The sequence below is a fragment of the Marmota monax genome, unplaced genomic scaffold, assembly GCF_021218885.2.
Source record: "Marmota monax isolate L192 unplaced genomic scaffold, Marmota_monax_Labrador192_F-V1.1 WCK01_AAM20220418_F8-fsc00069, whole genome shotgun sequence".
Lineage (NCBI taxonomy): Eukaryota > Metazoa > Chordata > Mammalia > Rodentia > Sciuridae > Marmota > Marmota monax.
In genome coordinates, this window is record NW_026695243.1 from 6,040,350 (window position 1) to 6,059,688 (window position 19,339).

Here is a 19,339-nt window from a genome sequence, read left to right on the forward strand (position 1 = left end):
TGCTGGTGGTGAGGTGGTTCCACTGGGGACCAGGGTTCAATTTTGAATATGAGTAAAGGTGGAAAATTGATTGTTTGAGGGCTAAACATGGCCTTGGACACATTTTCTTTATTCTTCAGTCTACATATTAAAAAACTGCGTTAGTTATTAGCATCTACATAGTCAAGAGAGTCCCCAGTGAAGTGACTCTAAATGAAAACCAGAAATCCAGCTTCTTTTAAAAACTAACCTTCACCAATAGGGACTGCTGTCCAGGGCCAGGTGTTTGTTCACCCATGCCCATTTTTGGTGAGAAGGCCCATGGCAGTGTTGTACAGGTCAACAGCCCCATCTCCTTCTAGAAGTTTCTTTCCTAGAGACATGAAAGCCAGCCTGATGCTTAGCCTCCTTTTACTAGGGTATGATCCAAGGTCTCCAGGAAGTCTGGTGCTGTGGGCAGGAGGGCAGACACCAAGACAGGTGGGCACTGCTGTCTCTATAGCCACCCGCTCTGCCTCCTTGCCACCCACACAGAGGAACAATGATGTCACTCATGGAATGTTGGAGCAGGAAGAAGCTCAGGCCATCTGTTCCCACTGCTTGAATGTTCGGATGGGAAAACCAACACCCAGAGAGCAGTGGGTTTAGTGGAGGTCACTACTGCCCGGGGTATGCAGGCTTCCTGGGAATGAAGTGTCCCCAGCAGATATGATCACAAAGGACCTTGCCAACCAGCTCCACCATATTCCTTTATAGTGTGGTCCTTGTGTGCAGAGACCTCCCTCCGCTGGGAAGAACATCTCACCCCAGGGTTGTCAAGCTGACAACCACCAAGCCACCAGGCCATCCCCAGCTTCCTGCCCCCACCTACCTCATTCACAATAATTAAGGACTCCCTGAGTGGCCTGCTCTATCCTCTCACTCACACTCACAGTCAGGTGGGCAGAGGGGGAGCTGGATTGGTGCCCTGTGGTATTCAAAGTGAAGGGTTTGCACGTCAGGGTAATGAATTCTGCAAGGGTTTGAAGCGAGGGGCTAGAGGATCTCTGTGTCATGTGTCTGGGAGTGACAACCCCCAGTGGTTAATTACTGCCACACGATGAGAACCGAGCTGGTAGAAAAATGAGATAAGTTCATTATGAGCTAAATTTGAAGTTAATTGGATTCATATCAACCCCCCCCACCCCTGCATTAGTGTACACAGAGAGCACTACCTAGAAATGGGATGTACTGGAAAATAAAGTTGCATCTTAGCAGAAACTGATAAGTTAGGCCCAGTTGTTTTGAAGAGTTCATGACGAAAGGCTTTCTGAGATGTTGGCGAGATGGCAGTCGGTTCATGTCATCTTGGTAGGCATTTTCTGCACCCCTACTGTGTGCCAGGCCAGGACAGTGGAGGGAGGGACAAGAGCAGCTCTTGATGTCTGGGGACCTCTAGTCCAAAAGCAGGAAGAGGAAAAGTGCTGAGTGTTCTGGGGGAACATGGAGGAATCAGGTGCCAGAAGGCCTGGGTTTGAATATGGCTGCATCTCTTACTAACTGCGGGGACCAGGTCAGGTGCCTCATCTCTCTGTGTTTGAGTTTCCACTTTTGTGAAATGGGGATAATAGTTTGCCTTACAGATATTTTGAGAATAAAAATCTGTAAAATAGGTATAATAAAAAACTCATGATGGGGTTGCTGTGAGTATGGAAGGAGGTAAGACATCTAAAGAGCCTGGCCTAGACTCCAAGGACCCTCCTGGAAGGCTGTAGCTCTGTTGACGAGTCCCAGAGGTGGGCCCAGAGTTCAGGTGAAAGGACACAGACCCACCCCTCCATAAGGTTTCAACTCAGTTCTGACTCCTAGCTCCACCTGACCCTGCCAGGTTCCAGGGTCCAGATGTGCTCTGGAGGCAACTGGGGAGCCTGTGTGAAAGGGTGGGCGAGGCGGCGGAGGTGGGGGTGGGGTGGGGGGGCTTCATGTCTGACACCTGATGCTCTCAGAGCTGGCTGGAGCGTCTCCTGGGGATGCGTCTGCCCTCTGGAGGCCAGGTCCTCTACCACCATCAGCTATGGCTTGCCTTTGCCCAGCCCTGCCCTCTCTCCCAGAAGCATCCAGAGAGCTTACACCTTCCCTCTGTTGAGCATTCCAAACTCACACACATCCAGGGGACAGTAGGCTACTTTTGCCCCTTCTCTACACTGTCCCTTCAAGGCTTCCTATTAGTCATTTGGAACCTGACCTTGGACTTTCCCAAGGGTTCTGACCTGGCATTATGTGGGGAATGACAACCTTCTGTAAAGGGATTGGAGAGGCCAGCGGTTAGCTCCTGGATTTTATGCACTCCACTCAGAGGCCCATCCATTACTCATCCTCTTGTACAGCTGCGTGGTACTCTGCGGCAAGTACATATCACAGTCCGTTCAACCGGTTTCAGATGTTTGGGCATTTAGATAGTTTCTAATCATTTTATAGTTACATATAATACTGCAATGAATGACCTCATACATGTACATTTTTGTATTGCTGAAGTTGCACTTATCTTTAGGGTAAATTCCTACAAGAATCATTTCCTATTCAAAGGGTAAATGCATGTATAGTTTTATTAGATGTTGCTAAATTCTCCTCCACGTGGGATTGTACCATTTTGAATTTAATTTGCTTTTCTAGTATATGAATGAAATTGAATATCTTTTAATTCATCTTAAGGGTCATTTTATAGATACATATTTTTGCTATGGATTTTTTTCTTTTTTTGGTAACAGGGACTGAACTCAGGGGCACTCGACCACTAAGCCACATCCCCAGCCCTATTTTGTATTTTATTTAGAGAGAGGGTCTCAGTTGCTTACCTCCTCACTTTTGCTGAGGCTGACTTTGAACTCACGATCCTCCTGCCTTAGCCTCCTGAGCTGCTGGGATTACAGGATGTTATGGAATTTTTGATCTTTTCAATTTTTACATGTTTTGATGCATAGGGATAGCAGCTCTTTGTCTGCAGTATATGCTCCAAATGATTTCTCCCAACTTGTCATTTATCATTGGACTTCATGTTGATTTTGTCAGCCAAGAGTTTTTGTTGGTTTTGCATAATTCGATTGTTTTCAGTCTTTTCATTTATTGCCTCTTTTTCCCCTATATAATAAATTTATTTGGTTTAAAAACAGTTTATTTAATATTATATCCTTCCAACATTTTTGGTGCCAAATGACCATTTAGATGATAATTTCAAGAACAGTAACAATTAGTCCAAAATAATTTTAAAAAAAGAAGAGAAAATTCACTCAAAATAGAAAAAAAATCAGTGGAGCAGAGAAAGGGGATAAAGGGGGAGGGAGGAGGGATGGAATAAGGGAAGAAGAGTGGAATCAATCTGACCTAACTTTCCTATGTACATATATTAACATACCATAGTGAATCTCACCATTATGTATATCCACAAGACAGTAATTATTAAAAAAAAACTATAATAGCAGAAATGTCAGTAATAGAGGAAAGGGAACAGGAGGGAGGGGGGAGGGGAAAGGGAAATACTGGGACTGAATTAGAGCAAACATACTCCATGCTTTTATAATTATGTCAAAATGAATCCTAATATTATGTATAACTGAAAAGAACTAGTAAAATAAGAAATAAAAAAATGGCAGCATTACTGAGATATAATTCACACACCGTACAATCCATGCATGTCACATGTACAATTCAACGGCTTTGGTATAACCATAGAGTGTATAACCATCACCACAATCAACTTGAGACTTGCTCCATCAGAGCCCCCCAGGAAATCCCATCACCATCAGCATCCCCCCTTCCCCTCGGCCAGCCCCTGGCAATCACTACCTGTTTGCTTCTGTAGATCTGCCTATTTTGGACATTTTGTATGAATAGACTCATATGTTGTCTTTGGTGACTGGCTTCTTTAACTTAACAATGATTTCAAGTTCATCTGTGTGGCTGCGTGTTGGTATTTCATTCTTTTTTTATTGCCAAATATTCTATGGTAAGGATACACCACATTTTCTTTATCCGCTCACCCGTTGACCAACGTTTGAGTTGTCTCCACTTTTTGGCTGTTATGAACAATGCCGCTAAGAATGTGCAGGTACAAGTTTTCTTGGAGACATTCATTCCCGTTTCTCTTGGGGGTACACATAGGAGTGGCCATGCTGGGTCCTGTGGTGATTCTACTCTTCACCTTTCCAGGGACTGCCAGGCTTTCTTCCAAAGTGGCTGCAGCATTTTCTATTTCCTCCAGCAGCGTATTGAGGTTCGGTTTTCCTCATCTTTTGCCAAAGATTGTTGTAATTTGTCTTTTTGATCTGACCACTCTAGTGGGCCTGAAGTGGTGTTTCTTTGTGCTTTTGATTTGTATTTCCAGAATGACTAATGATGTCGAACATCTTTTCATGGGCTTGTTGGCCATTTTATTTATTCTTCTTTAGACAAATGCCTATTCAGATGCTTTGCTCATTTTTTAATTGGTTTATTTGTCTTTTTATTATTAAGCTGCAGGAGTTCTTTGTATAGCCTGGATACAAGTCCTTTATCAGATACATGATTTGCAAATATTTTCTCCCATTCTGTGGGCTTCCTTAATGGTGTCCTTTGAAGCACAAATATTTTTAATTTTGATGAAGTTCAGTTTTTCTATTTTTTTCTTTGGTTGCCTGTGTCATGTCTAAGAAACCATTGCCTAATCCCCAAGGTCATGAATATTTATGCCTGTTTTCTTTGAAGAGTTTTATAGTTTTAATGCTTACATTTAGGTATTTGCTCCATTTGGAGTTAATTTTTGTATGTAGTGTGTGCATCTGGTTTTGAGTGATTGTTAGGAAGCCTTTTCCTGAAGCTAGCTTAAAGAAGAATGCACCTGTTTTCTTCTAATACTTGTATAGTTTCATTTTTTTTACATTTGTCTTTCAGGTATGTTTTGAGTTTATTCTTGTGTATGGTGTGGAGAATCAATCTACTTAATCTTTTTTTTCCAAATGGCTCTCCAGTTTTCCTAACCTCATCTTTAAAAAGTCCCTATTTGCCTCTGTAGTTTGAGATGGCTTCAGCATCTGCTAAATTTCCTGTATAATTGAGTCTGTTTCTCAACTTTCTATTCTATTCTATTCCATTTGTCTCCCAAACAGATTTACATTTTTAATTATAAAATTTATGGCTCTGTAGAATGTTTAACATCTGGGAGAGCCAGTTCTCTTGAGGGAACTGAATAACCCTGTAAGAACAGCCTGTAACTAGAAGTCATGACATCTGAGATGAAGTCACATACTCTGTGATTTTGAGCCTGGCAAAACTCATCTCTGGGCTTCAGTTTCCCCAACTGTACAACAGGGGTAGGTGCCAATTCTTTCCCTCTCTCCCAGAATTAAGAGTGAGTTATTTTAAATCACGTATTTTTGACTTGAGTTCCAAAGTTCCATAAGGACTACTTGCTAATAGTAAGCAAGGCCAAGTCTTGATGATTTTCTCTAAAAAGACAATGCAAGTTGGGCAAGATGTATTTACATGCTCTGGTGTCATATCAGGTTTAGAAGCATCAATTTGGATTTAGCATCCTGGTCCAGAGGTCTGAATCTGACCTAAGAATGAGCCGTAGTATCTCCCCAGCCTGGGGACATACCTGAGATGCTGAAAATACCCAGACTCTCTGAGGTCACAGAATACACAGCTCAGTGCCAGGAGAGTCCTTAGAGGATATCAAAGCAGATTTCAGGCTTAAATTCTCTCTGTGAGTGTCCCACGAGGAGGTGTCCAGCTTCTGCTTGGATTCAGATAGATGTCCTTAGAAGGCCCCAGAAAGTGTGTTTGGAAGTAAAGAATAAGTTCAGCAGTGGCCACAATAGTGCTGCTTAGCAAACCACACTGAAACTCAGGGCTACAACAGCAATCACTTATTCTTGCTCATGCCTCCAGAGGGCGGCTGGGGACTGACTGATCTAGGCTGGGCTTGGCTCCAGGATAGGTTGGGTCCATCTCTGCTTCACATGTGGGCCCTTCTCTTTGGACCAGAGCATATTCTCATTCATGGTGGCTGATGGGGAAGCACAGAGGGGCTCCCCCACCACACACTGGGTTTCAAGCTTCTGCTTGGCCAGAGAGAGGCACGTGCCTGAGCCCAGAAAAACTCCTGGAGCAGAGCAGACTCCTCGGCTCTGGTGGGAGGAGCTGCAAAGTGTTCCTTCCGGGTTTTCATAAAGGTTTACTTGGCTTAAAAAGTGTCATTCTGCAGCTCAGGAGGCTGAGGCAAGAGGATCACAAGTTCAAAGCCAAACTCAGCAACTTAGGGAGGCCCTAAGGACTTAATGAGACCCTGTCTCAAAATAAGAAAAAATTTTAAAAGGGCTGGGGATGTGGCTAAGTGCCTCTGAGTTTAATTCCTGGTATCTATGTGTGTTGTGTGTGTGTGTGTGTGTGAGAGAGAGAGAGAGAGAGAGAGAGAGAGAGAGAGAGATTGATTCCGAATTTTTGAAGTCTAATTACCATCTTTCCCAAGTTGATGGAGTGCCAGTGGGGTGCTTGGGGCCTAGCACCCCATCTTCTACACTGTGTCACACGAGTCTTGCTCACATCTTCCCATAATCCTCACAGCAGCCCAGTGAGAGGGGTGGAGGTGGAGAGCGCAGGCTTACAAGTAAGGCTGACTGGGTTTGAGACCTCACCTTTCACTTACCAGCTATGAGACCATAAGCAGGTTGCTTACGCTCTCCATGCCTCAGTTTCCCCTCTCAACAAAACTGGTGAATTGTAGTCCTCTAATAGGGTCATGGTGAGGAATAAAGGAGTACATGTGCACCTGGCTCACAGTCTGAGTACTGGCTATTACTATCCCATTTCATAAATTAGAAAACTGAGGCTCAGAATGACTAAGGAACTCCCTCAAGGTCACACAGCTGGAAAGTGGTAGGAAGAATCTGCGCCTGGTGGTCCTGACACTCCTAGTCACTGTGCTGTGCTGCCTTGCTTTGTATGTGGACCTGCAGTCAGTCCCCTGTCACTTCCCATGTGGAATTTTGCAAGCTGGGGATGAAATGGATAATGTCCATCAACAGCCTCCCCCCACCATGACTGACAGCAGGAGCGATTCAGGAACTCAGATGACACAGACAGCTGTCAGTCCCTCACTTCCTTGCTCACCGTGGTGACAACCTGGGCCCTTGGTGCCCCTGACTAGACCATGGAAAGTAAATGCAGCCACAGGATGAAGCTTCTGGTTCTAGCGACATTCTCTGGATAAAAATGCAGCCAATACAAAGAAGCCCCTTGGTAATGGGGGGCTCAGGGACAGAGTTATTTGGGGAATATGTGTGGCTGTTTGTTAGCTCTTCACAATGCAGTGTCATCCAGTGGCTGGGAGGAGGGATTGGACAGGAATGAGCCCCTGGCATGATGGCAAACCCTGGGCAAGGCTGGAGCTGGCACAAAGCCCCTGTGGGGCTGAAGCTGGAGAGCTGGCTGCCAGTGCGGGAGGTCTCCAACCCTCTGGGCGGCAGGCAGAGGCACCAAAGGGATGCGTAGAGAGTCCAGAGCTGCGGAGGGCCACGACGGCAGGAAGATGCATGTGGGGCTCCCTTGCCCTTTGCGTGTGTGCTCACTCGGGACACTAGGACTATCGGGCCCTGGGACACGTTGGCCTCAGACCTCTTTTTAAAATTGGGGAGACTGAGGCTGGCGGGGGAGGGGAGTGTGACTTGTCCAGAGTCCCACAAAAGTTCAGAAGCCAGCATGGGACTGGAATCAGCCAAAGGGCTCTGGGTGGCCTTGTCCTGCCTCCTACAGACAGTTATTGGGCGCTTGCTGTGTGCCAGGCACCTGGCAACCCTGCCCTTGTGAGCTCAGTGTGGCAGACAATGCTGGCGAGTTTCTTCCCAAATGAGCACAGATACCCAGCCTGGGTCTGGCTTCCCACAGCCCGTGTTTGACTCCACTCTCCCCTTCCTGCTTTCCCCTGCTCTTCCCTTCCCGTTCCTCAACTGACTAATCCATCCCCCTCCTCAGCCTTCCTTCTCTGTCCATTTTCTCCTACCTGCCAGCCCCTCTCCCCACCAACAGAGGCTCAGGCTGGGGCCAGGCCACTTGGTTCTGAGTCGGGGACCACCCTAGGGACAAAGGGAAAATGCACTCATGGGCTGTGGCTCATGGCCCGAGAGCAGACAGACCCAGGAGGCTTGGCATGTGCCACCCTCAACAATGTGAGCTTGCGTTGCGGAGGCCCCCTCCCTGCGTGCCTTCTCTTGAACAGCTGCAGTAACTTACCTTTAGTACAGGGCCAAATGCCTGAGCTGAGCACATCTCGTCAGCCACCATTCCCACGCCTGCTGTAACCAATAAAACGAGCTCCCTTCATTCTTCTAGGGGGCCAGCCTGATGTCTTCTTGCTGGAGTTGTGTCTTCCTTCCTAAATGGAAGCCCCAATAAAAGCCTCAACTGTATGTTTTCTCACCCAGTTCTATTTTGTTTCTATTATCATCAGCTCAAAAGATCCCAGTGTCCAGCATCAGTTCAAAGCCTCGCTGTTTCCTATTAGTAATGTCCCCATAGACAGGTTCCTTAAACTCTTCATTCTTTCTTTTATTATTATTGATTAAAAAAATGACAGTGGAATGCATTGCAATATAACCTTAATTTTTCATATCACTGTTTATATATAAAGTATGTTGACACCCAATTCGTGTCTTTATACATGTCAAACTTCATTCTTCAGTTTTTCTCTTTTGTAGGGTGCATATGATAACTGTTGACACCTCATAGAGTCACTAGGAATTAATGCATGTAAAAAAGGAAGAGTGTACATAATAAGAGCTGTTTGGTAATCACCAGTATCTTCACCTCCAGCTTGTGGGTTCCCCTGCTCCATGCCTCTCTTGCACTGGGGACAGGGTGGGGAGCAGGGGCATCTTTGGAAGAGGCAGTTACTTCAAAGACTTGAAGGGCTTAGAAAGGCTCCACAGAGGATCAGACACTCAAGGGTAGGATTTGGAAATTTATATATTAACCTGAGAGCCTGACCAATATTTTAATATTGAACCATCCTTTCATACCTGGAATAAACCTCATTTGGTTGTGGCTTTCTGTTGTGTTTCTAATATCGCTCTATCAGTGATTACACCCAATCAGTGTAATAAGTTAATAGTAGCAAGAATGAAGAGCCCAAGTAACTTGTGACTGTATTAGTACATAGTGAAACTGGCCTTCACTTTTTATTGTTTGTGCTACCTTTCTTAAGTTTTTATATCAGCATAATGTTAGCTTAGTGAAATGGATTCAGAGGTGTTGATTTTTATATCTGGGGAAAGTTTAATAACAGAAGGATATGTACCTTGAGGATTTAAAAGAACTTTCCAAAATAAGAACTAACTAAAATTTGCCCCGTAAAAAGCAAAATGGGGTCTGGGGCTGTAGCTCAGTGGAGAGCGCTTGCCTAGCATGCGTAAGGCACTGGGTTCGATCCTCAGCACCACATAAAAATGAACAAATAAAATAAAGGCATTCTGTCTATCTACAAGTACAAAAAAAAATTTAAAACAAGCAAAATGGATGAAGCCCTAGCATTTTATTTTTTATTTATTTTTTGTACTAGGGATTGAACCCAGGGACACTCAACCACTGAGTCACATCCCCAACCCTTTTTAAAATTTTGTTTAAAATAAAATAAAATAAAATAAAATTTTGTTTAGATATAGGATCTCACTGAGTTACTTAGGGCCTCACTAAGTTGTTAAGGCTTTGAACTTGCAATCCTCCTGCCTCAGCCTCCCCAGCTGCTGAAATTATAGGAGTGCACCACCACACCTGAATTAAGGTCTTACTTTTTAAAAGGACATTTTTATTCTATTTCTTCCAAGGTTATTGAGCTTCTGGCATTTTCTACCTGTTATTAGGTTACTTTGGGTAATTTGTGTTTTCCAAAAAGTTACACATTTTGTTGAGAGTTCCACATTTATTAGTGTGAAGTGTATTCTCTTCTTCTTCTTCTTCTTCTTCTTCATATCATCTCTTTTGTGTCTCTGGTCATATCTTCTCCTCATTCCTTATCTTGATGTTTGTGTCTTTAAAAAAAAAAAAATCTTGGCCTAGTTGTTCTATTTTATTGGTCTTTTCAAATAGCCATTCTTGGTTGTGCTTATTGTTGGGTCTGCTTTTCTGTTTCCTAATTCATTATTTTCTGCTTTTTCTTTATCGATTCCTTCTTCCTCTTTTCCCTTGATTCTTTTTATTGCTTTTTTATCTGGCTTTCTGAGTTGAGTGCTTCAGTGAGGCTCTGATTTTCTGAACCTTTGCTAGAGGGATCAAGGTTTTAGAGCGTATATAACAGTGGCAGAAACCGTTGACCAAACATGACCAAAAGGGCAGCCAGCTATTGAAGGGAGAATCCAGTCCCAGGAGGCAGGAGAGCTGGACTCCAGGCCCAGCTTGCCTCGGATCCACTGTGCTTCCCTCCCAGCATCCTCTCATCCATCCTAAGCAGCTTTGGGAAGCGTGGGCTTCTGCACCAGGCAGGCTCCTATCAGGACAAGGCTCTCCACCCTTTAGGAGGCAGATGTGGAGTCCCCCTCTTATGTCCCAGCCTCCACCGCAACCGTTTACCCATAAAAACTGTGCAGTTGAGTTTTCTTCTGCAAACTGGAGCCAGTAAGTAATGGTGTCAGTGTCCCAGCTGGGAGGCAGTGGAGCTTCTGCACTGGAGCAGACAGGGCCACGCACAGGGCAGTGGAGTGGAGTTTGACACTGGATTGCTTGGCTTCAAATCTTGGCCAGTAGTGCACCGCCTTGGACAAGTCTCTTTTTCCTATATATGGGGATGGTATTAGTACCTTTCCTCATGGGGTTGTTGAGGGTTAAAGGAGTTAACCATTTAAAATACTTAGGACACAGGCTCTTCTTTTATAATTTCTGTGTAAGTGTTGGTAGTTTTCATCATCGGGGTGTGAGCCTGGGGGCGGGGCCAGGATGGGAGATGCTCCTCTGATTGGTGGGGGAGCCTGCTCATCATGCCAGCCCCTGCCATTGGCTGTCCTCTCTACCTGTCTTCCATTCTGGCCACTGACATCTCAATCTTTGGCTGAGGCGTGTGACTTGCGATCACTCCGCTTCCTTGGGTGCCTTTCCAGCAGCCTTCAGGCCTCTGAATTTCTGACAGCTGTGGGTGGGGAAGACTGCACACGAGTGCTCCCCACCCCACCGTGGCACTGCTTGAGTAGAAGAGGTCTGGGCTGTTAGGAAATTTGAGCTGAGGTACCTACTCTGCCACCTGTTCCTGTGGGACCGGAGTCAGTTGCTCCCCTCCCCCGACACGAGGACTCAATTTTTCCCTGCAAAATGGTCACAGGGGTTGGTCAAGATGACCCTCCCAGATCCCTTCTTGCATTTATTCCTGAGCACGAATGAGGGGACTGTTATGGACTCCCGAAAGCTCCTGCTCCTCTAGCAGAGCCGCTTCTTTCTTTCACTTAGAAAACATTTTGGGCCCATGCCATTCCTGTAGAAATGGGAGCTGCCACCCAGTGCTGTGGGGGTTGGATTGGAGGAGAGGCACAGCAGGACTGGTCAGGGCAAACCTCCTTCCTCCACATTGTCAGCATGACTGGTTCTGCCAGCTTCCCTTTCTGTTTAACATGGGCACTCCCGGGGAGTCACGATAGCTGTGATGGATGCGTTCTTGTGGGAGACCTCGTCAGCCCTAGGTGTTTGCTCCCCACTAACAATGCCTCATGTGAATAGACTCAGCCAGGATGCCTAGTCCAAAGCCAGGCAGGCAGTGAGCAGAAGGAGGGGGAGCCTCCTGTCTGCTGCTGCCTAGTATTCTGGAAAGTTCTGGACAGTAGGCAGCATCCTGTGGCATGCGGCAGCCTCCAGGAGTTGCTGGATGGTTTTGAATAACGGCACTGGAGGACTATTGATTTATTCAAGGCTTATCCCACACGCTGGCTGTTCCTTGGGGGGGGCATCTGTCAGAGGTGGCCCTTCTCCTATGCCCATCTATCTACTTGTGGGGCTCGGTTCAGCGTCATCAACCTGTGTGTTCCTGGACCCTAGGGGAGGCTGTAGAGGCACTCCAGGGCCTAGTCCGGCTGTGTGTGGCCAGCGGTTGCTCATGCACAATCTCAGGGTCTCTTCTACTCTCACCACCCCCACCCCCATCCCCGTCCTCAGTGTCCACACCCAGAAGAGGCTGGCCTAGTCCCCAGGCCACCTCATTTCCTGCCTACTAAACAGGATGGATGGAAGTGAGTATATCCCTTATTTTTAGGAAAAACTGCAAATTCCCTCTTCAAAGATGGTGTCTTGCCCTCAAGGCCAACGGTAATCACAGAACAGTGTGACCTCCACATCTAGGTTATTGTTCTTACCCGTGGTCACCTTGGGACATATAACTGGCCATAGGAGTTTGAAGGGCTGCAGGCCCTACTCTCACCCTAAGAGACGACGGACCCCGGCAGTGCCTCCCTCACAGTGCTCAGCTGCCTCAGGGTTTCTCCAGCCTCATCTGGAAGCAAGTGCTCTTGGATCCTTGGATGAAGCACAGGGTTATTCTCTTAGTGCCATGTCTTATGACAAGGCAGGCTTCCTAGTGTGGAATATGGGTCATCACTATGCAAGGGGTGGCTGCCTGTAAAGAGCTGGACTCTCATGGCTGGAGTGGCCACCCCTTGAAGACAGAGGCCTTCACTCCGAGTCGCAGTCCCAGAGCGGTGTTTGGAGTCGGGAGGTGCTTCCTGAATCAGCACTGAGTGAAGGAGCGGCTCAGGGCCAAGGGCTAGACGTGGGGCTGGAGGGACTGAGGCAGAAATGCCACTGCCCACCGTGGGGCCATCAAAGAAGAGGAGGAGGGAGGCGTTTGGAGAGTCTTTGAAGGTGGTGGTGTCAGATGGTACGGCTGGAGGAAGGAGACTGTGCAGAAGGCCCCTCAGAAGCACCAGTGAGAAGTTGGGGCTGTCCAAGTCACTTGGGGAGGAGGTGGCCCCAGTAGGCTGGCACCTTTGCCGGTCCACCTCCCCGAGGCGTTCTGGTTTCCCAGGGCCAGGCCAGAGCCCTGACTGGGTTCTTGCTGAGTGAAGCCAGGGTGGCTGGAGGTGTGTGTGTGTGTGTGTGTGTGTGAGTGAACACGAGCACGCATGAGTGGAGGGGGAAACCGGGGGCACGTTGGCATTCAGCGTCCGGATGTGACAAATGTGCAGACGTGTCCGGGGAGCTGTGGACACGAGCAGCTGGCCGCGGAGATGCTCACCCTGTGATTTGTTGCTTTGATTCCTCAGGCCGCGACTTGGCAAGCACGACCCTCCCCGGGTACCCTCCACACGTCCCCCCCGCCGGACAGGGCAGCTACTCGGCGCCGACGCTGACAGGGATGGTGCCTGGTGAGTTTGCACTGTCCACATCTCCACAGCAGGACGCGGACGGGGTTTCGAGGGGGGGCATCCCCCCAAACAGCCCGAGTGACCTCGGCGCTCGGCGCTTCTGAGAAGCAGACCTGAATAAATCAGGCGGAGGTCTGGCTCAGCCTCTTCCCTGCGGCTGGGTCTGGGACAGAGGCAGCGGCAGCAAGGGGAGGCCATCAGAGAGAGGCAGTCCTCGACTGTCACTCAAACAGCCCCTTGTCGGCTACATGGGGAGTCTGAACACAGAGGGGTGTGGGGCCAGCAGTCGGGGGCTTCTCCCCAGCCTCCTCTCCCTCTTCCCTCTCTCTCCCACCCAATTCATGTGGCAGAAACCCCTGAGCTGCTCTTAGCCATCGTATTCCTTGGGTGGAGGATGGTGTATTCAAGATTGGCATGTTGGCTGCTGGGTTTGGGTCACCAGATTATAAACTAAACACCACTGAAACCTAATCTCCTCTGGCCAGCAATGTGTTGGTTTCAAGAAATTTGTAAAGGAGACCACTACATCACACCCCCTTGCATCATGGAGCTGGGGCACACGTAGGTGTGGGGTGGCCGGGTGTTCAGGGCATTAGCATAGCAGGGATACCCAAGTACCCTTTTATAAAAGGTGTCAAAAATTGGGGAGAAATCAGGTCTTGGTTACATGTCACTGTACTTCCTTTAAGGGGCAGCATTTTCTCATTTGGCCATTTGCAGGGGTCACACCTCTTTTCAGTGCCTGGACCTAATACACCACTGACTCTCTAGGAAACTAGAAAAGCCAGAGGACTTATCCCCACCCCCTATACCACTTTCTCTTTGGAGTTTCACAATAGCCCTGAGAAGCTGGCAGGGCGCCCTTCCTCCTGCTTTATTAGTGGTTATTTATTAGTGATTATTAATTGTTTGCTAATAATTAATAATAATTATTATTATTTTTAAAACTTGAGTCCAGAAAGGGGCTGGGAGTGCCTGGGTCACCCAGAAAGGAGGAAGCAGGGCTACCACTAGAAGCTGGGTAGACCCACCCTAGACCCAGGCAAAAAGGACACCTGCTCTGAGAACTGCTGCAGCCCTGCCGGGGACAGAGCCCCCACCGCATCCCACAGACCAGGGGAGTCTGCAGGACCAGGGGAGGCGCCTGCACCCCACCTTCCAGCACACACTAGAGACTGCCTCAAGTAGGACCGAGTGCCTTCATGCCTCTTCCCCAGGGCTGTCCCCTAAAGATCGCCCATGTCACCCATGGTGAGCCCCTAGGCTTGAGGACTGACTCATAATGGGAATGTGGACAGGGCTTGGATGTAAGGACCAGTATCCCACAGGTGTGTAGGAAGCCCTGTGTGGTGATGGGGTAGAGCCAGCAGCAGGTGAGATCACGGCAGGGTGGGCTTCCCCCAGGCGGCACATCCTGGCACAGAATACCAAGTCGTTCCAGGAATCTAAATTCCACCCTGGACTTCCAGGTTGTGCTGAAGATGTATTTAACAAGGTAGGAGGATGGAGCATATTTCATTTAACGGTTTGTTAGCTTGATTTATGACTTTTAAATATGAGACATATGGGAAATGGCCTCCGTGTGTGCTCTTGCCCTGGGCCTTGCCAATGCCAGGAAGATCTGCCAGGTTCCACCTGCAAAACCTTCGCCTTTTCTGCTACAAGGATGGGCCCGTGGCAGATCCCAGGGAAATGTTGCAATCAGAGGTGGTGGGGCCCACGACATCCTTTCCCATCCAGCTTCTCATTGCCCAGTCTTCAGCAAGTAGGACAGATCCCAAGAAATACCCGGGAATGGCCCTTCATATTCATGCAGCATTTTATAGAATGTGAAGTCCTTTCTCTAGAACCCTTTGACGTAACAACCCTGCAAGGTGGGCAGGCTCAAGGGTGTGAGACCCAGAGAAGTCAGGGAGCTGCCCATGGCCACACAGCTTGCAGGTAAGAAATTGATCCCCTGCAGCCTCCCCCTCTCATGTGCCCACTGCTGCCTCTGTGCTCTCTATCAACTCTTGATTCTCAGTGATGGCAGAAGGGGAGGCAGCAGCAGCACCATGCCCCATCCTGAGGGCATGTTAGTAGGTTGAAACCGAGGCCACCCAGCTGGGCCTCCCAGCTCCTGCTGCAGACCCCTAAGAGGCCTAGTTCAGAGAAGCGTCTGAACTTTCTCGAGTTTATCCAAACAGAGCCTACCCTCTGGCCCTTGATTCCTCCAGCCCTAATTACCAGGTTCCACACACAAATGGCTGTGGGCCTGGCAGAGCCCCCGCAGGAATGGGTGAAGGCTTCTCATCCATTAGTGGTGGCAGCCAGACTCACAGGACCAAGCAAGGGCACGGCCTGACCTACTCTGCTGGCAGAGCAGGATGGGGTGACCACAGGGCCCCCTGGCGCTCTGTCCTCTGGTACAGAGGGAGGCTGTGCAGTATGGAGGGAGGAAAATAAGAATTTTGGCCAGGGAGCTGCTGCCCCAGTATCCCGACTCCTCCCTCTTCTGTATTTCTATTCCCTTCCCTTCTCCTATTCCTCTCCCTGCCTGGCTTCCTTGCTTTCTCTTCTGCACCTCCCAGTACTTGGTGCCAGTTCAGCACCAGGGCTGGGACGCTGAGCTCAGTGGGCACAACCCTTAGCTCCTGTTACTCAGTCATGTATTTGGGTCTCTGGTTTCCACGGTAGTTTCCACACCTGTTTTTTGGGCAGCCTGTGCATATTGTCTTTGTGAGCACTGTCCCCAGCTCAGAGAAGGCCCCTCTTTTGGCAGAGCCGAGGTTCTGCCCTTTGGGCATAGCAGGATACGGCCCCAGCTGGCTTTCCTGGCCTCTTCTCTCAGCTCTCCACCCCTGACCATTTGCTGATTCCCAGCATGCCTTGGACTCTTACTGGTCACTGGCTTTCCTCATTTTGTGCCTTGGATTGGATTACTTCCTGCTCAACCTGTCAGGATCCAGCTTCATCCTTCAGAGCCAAGTGCAAACATCACTGGCTTCAGGAAACTTCCTGGTGTAGCCTCCACTGGGGGCTAAAGTTTACTCCCCATCAGCTCTGCCCATGTCCACCACTCTCATAGGGACCTTCTTACCTTCTGCACCCTTCACAGTCCCCAGCTCCTTCTAGGTCCTTTCGTGAGTGCAGGCTAAGGAGGAGATGCAGGGAAAATTACATGGGCCTGTGTATCAGTTTCCTGTGGCAGCTGTAACAAATCACCACAAATGTGGTGCTCACAACTTAGAAACTTATTTTCTGACAGTTATAGAGGCCAGAATTTTGCAATTGGTATGACTTGTCCCAAAATCAAGGTGTTGGCAGGGCTGCAGACATTCTAGGAAAAGACCTAGGTCTTTCTTCTGTGGCTGTCCATGCCTCCTGGCAGCCCTTGTCTGGTACTTGACTCCAAGTCTAGGGTCTTGACCTCTCCCTACTCCATAATTTTTTTTTTAAGTACCAGGGATTGAACTCAGGGGCACTTAACCACTGAGCCACATCCCCAGCCCTTTTTTGTATTTTATTTAGCTTAGCTTTGCTAAGTTTCTGAGTCTGGTTTTGAACTCGTGATCCCCCTGCCTCAGCCTTCTGAGGATTACAGGCAATCTGGGATTACAGGCATTACAGGGTGGCCCCCCCTACTCCATCTTTACATCGCCTTTGTGTGCCAGTCTCCCCCATCTCCTCTCTTATAAGGGTATTTGTGCATTTGGGACCCCCTTGAATAATCTAGGATAATCTCCCCATCACAAGATCCTAACTTAATCACATTTGCAAAGACCCTCATCCCCCTTTGTGCCCCATCATATAAGATGACATTCACATATTAGGTTCCAGGGATCAGGAATTTCCACTTTGTATTTGTTTGGATTTCTGATTCTTTACCTCTCTGGCTTCTGAGCCCAGGAGGCACTTACTTCATAGTGACTGTGCTGAAGGTGATGATCCCATTTTGCAGACCCAACAGGCCTGTTGGCCCTTTGGAGAAAGCTTTTGAGCTTTCTGGGGAGCTATTTCTCCGACTCCCCTTTCTTTGAGATTGCTCAGCTGCAGTGGTCAGTTTCAGGTATGGAATGGCCTTCCCTCCTCACCTCCAGCAGGCTCGGCAGTGCAATCTACAGAGAAACTGGAAACCTTCCGGGTTGGCTTTCCCATGTAGGCTCTGAAAAACATCAGCTGACACTGCTTCTCTTTATACACAAAGGCAGCCAGGCGCAGTGGCTCATGCCTATAATTCCTGCGGCTCAGGAGGCTGAGGCAGGAGGATCACGAGTTCAAAGCCAGCCTCAGCAAAAAAAAGTGAGGTGCTAAGCAACTCAGTGAGACCCCGTCTCTAAATTAAAGAATACAAAAAAGGCTGGGGTTGTGGCTCTGTGGTTGAATGCCCCTGAGTTCAATCCCTAGTACCCACCCACCCCCAAAAAAAGATTATAAATGAAGGCTTCCATTTATCCTGTTTGCTTTTAGGACACACAATGGAGGGGCTATCTCCAGGGTGCATTTGGGCAGTTGAACTTTGGGACCTGAAAAAATAGACATAACATTGTTCTGTATTTAATGTTAGCTTGGGTTCATGCTTTCTTTGAATTGGATTTGGTCATCAGGGTGTTGTCCGTCCTGTGGCTCCAGGGCATCCCCACGTCTGCAAAACGTGGCTTCTAGTTGTTCTGTAATGTTTGTAGATTCTGTTTCTGCAACTCTGCAAACTCTGTAGATAGTCCTTTGCTGATCAGGTATGTTGAAGAAAGCATATCCGATTTATTGTATCAGCTTAGAATGGAGACAGTTTTCAGATTTTATTTTCATCAAGTCTCAGCAAATGCCAAAAGTTTTGCACCAAAGATTCCATAGTGTCTTGATGGGTGTAACTGCTTGATTCCTGCCTGAAGGTATTTGTGTAACATAACAGATATTGACATGGCATTTGAAACTCTTAAAAATTCTGGGCTGGAGAGGAAATAGAAAGGGAGTTCACTGCCTTTGGCTTCAGTGAGTCTAAGAAACAAGGTAAGCGTCTTTAAAAACAGTTGTGTGCCCTGTCCCATGACCCCCTTACTTGACTCCTGTTTTGGGGCCTTAGGCCACAGTGCCAGGAAGTCCAGACAGTATCATGGTCTTTCTTCCCTGGGTTGCAGCAGATGCAGAAGCTGATTGATGGGAGGCCTGTTGGAGCAACATGCATGGAGGGACATGGCCAGGTCCCTGTGGTCCTGGGCACTCTGCTTGCCATGGACTGGTGGACTTCATTGCAGGATGCCTTGCAGTTAAGTTGCCCAGTGAACTAACAGCTTTTATTCTCTCAAACAAGTAGGAGGAGAGGATGAGGATGGAGCAGAGCTTGAGGGCAGAGTCGGGGTCTGGAACAGCTGCAGGACAGGGCAGGCACAGGGTCTACTGCACTCTGGCAGGAGGAATGAGGCACCTGCTCTTCCCCCTCCACACTTGTGGCTTCTGTGCTTAAAGGACCTCAACCCAGGGGCTGGACTGGGTGGCGCAGCCTGTAATCCCTCGGGAGGTTGAGACAGGAGTATCACAGGGTCAAGCCAGCTTCAGCAACCAGGAGGCGCTAAGCAACTCAGTGAGACCCTGTTTCTCAATAAAATACAGAATAGGGCTGGGTGTTTGAGTGTCCCTGAGTTCAATCCCCAGTACCTCCACCCCCCCCCCCCCCAAAAAAAAAGGACTCAAGGTGTAGTGGTGGTGCATGCTTGTAATCCTAGCAACTCAGGAGGCTGAGGGAGGAAGATTGCAAGTTCAAAGCCAGCCTCAGAAACTTAGCTGGACTCTAAGGAATTTAGTGAGACCCTGTCTCAAAAAATAAAAAGGGCTGGGGATGCACTCAGTGGTTAAGTGCCCCTGAATTTAATCCCCAGTGCAAAAAACAAAAGGCTGGTCCCTTGTACCCTTTTGGGTTTCGTCTATTCAGAGAGGCCTCCCCCATTACCTAAATGTGTCAATTTTCTGTTGCTGCCATAAAGAACTGCCACAAATTTGTGACTTAAAACAATAAAAAAGTGTTATCTTCCAATTCT

At 48.1% G+C, this 19,339-nt stretch overlaps 1 protein-coding gene across 4 annotated transcripts in view; it reads left to right on the forward strand.

The window, feature by feature from the left end:
• The window catches only part of Pax5 (paired box 5), a 193,722-nt gene that overhangs the window by 132,640 nt on the left and 41,743 nt on the right, over window positions 1-19,339 (forward strand). For all 4 annotated transcript variants that reach the window (XM_046457254.2, XM_046457256.2, XM_046457255.2 and 1 more), the window contains one exon: window positions 13,224-13,325. In XM_046457254.2, the coding sequence (XP_046313210.1) occupies window positions 13,224-13,325 (102 nt within the window). The remainder of the gene's footprint in view (window positions 1-13,223; window positions 13,326-19,339) is intronic.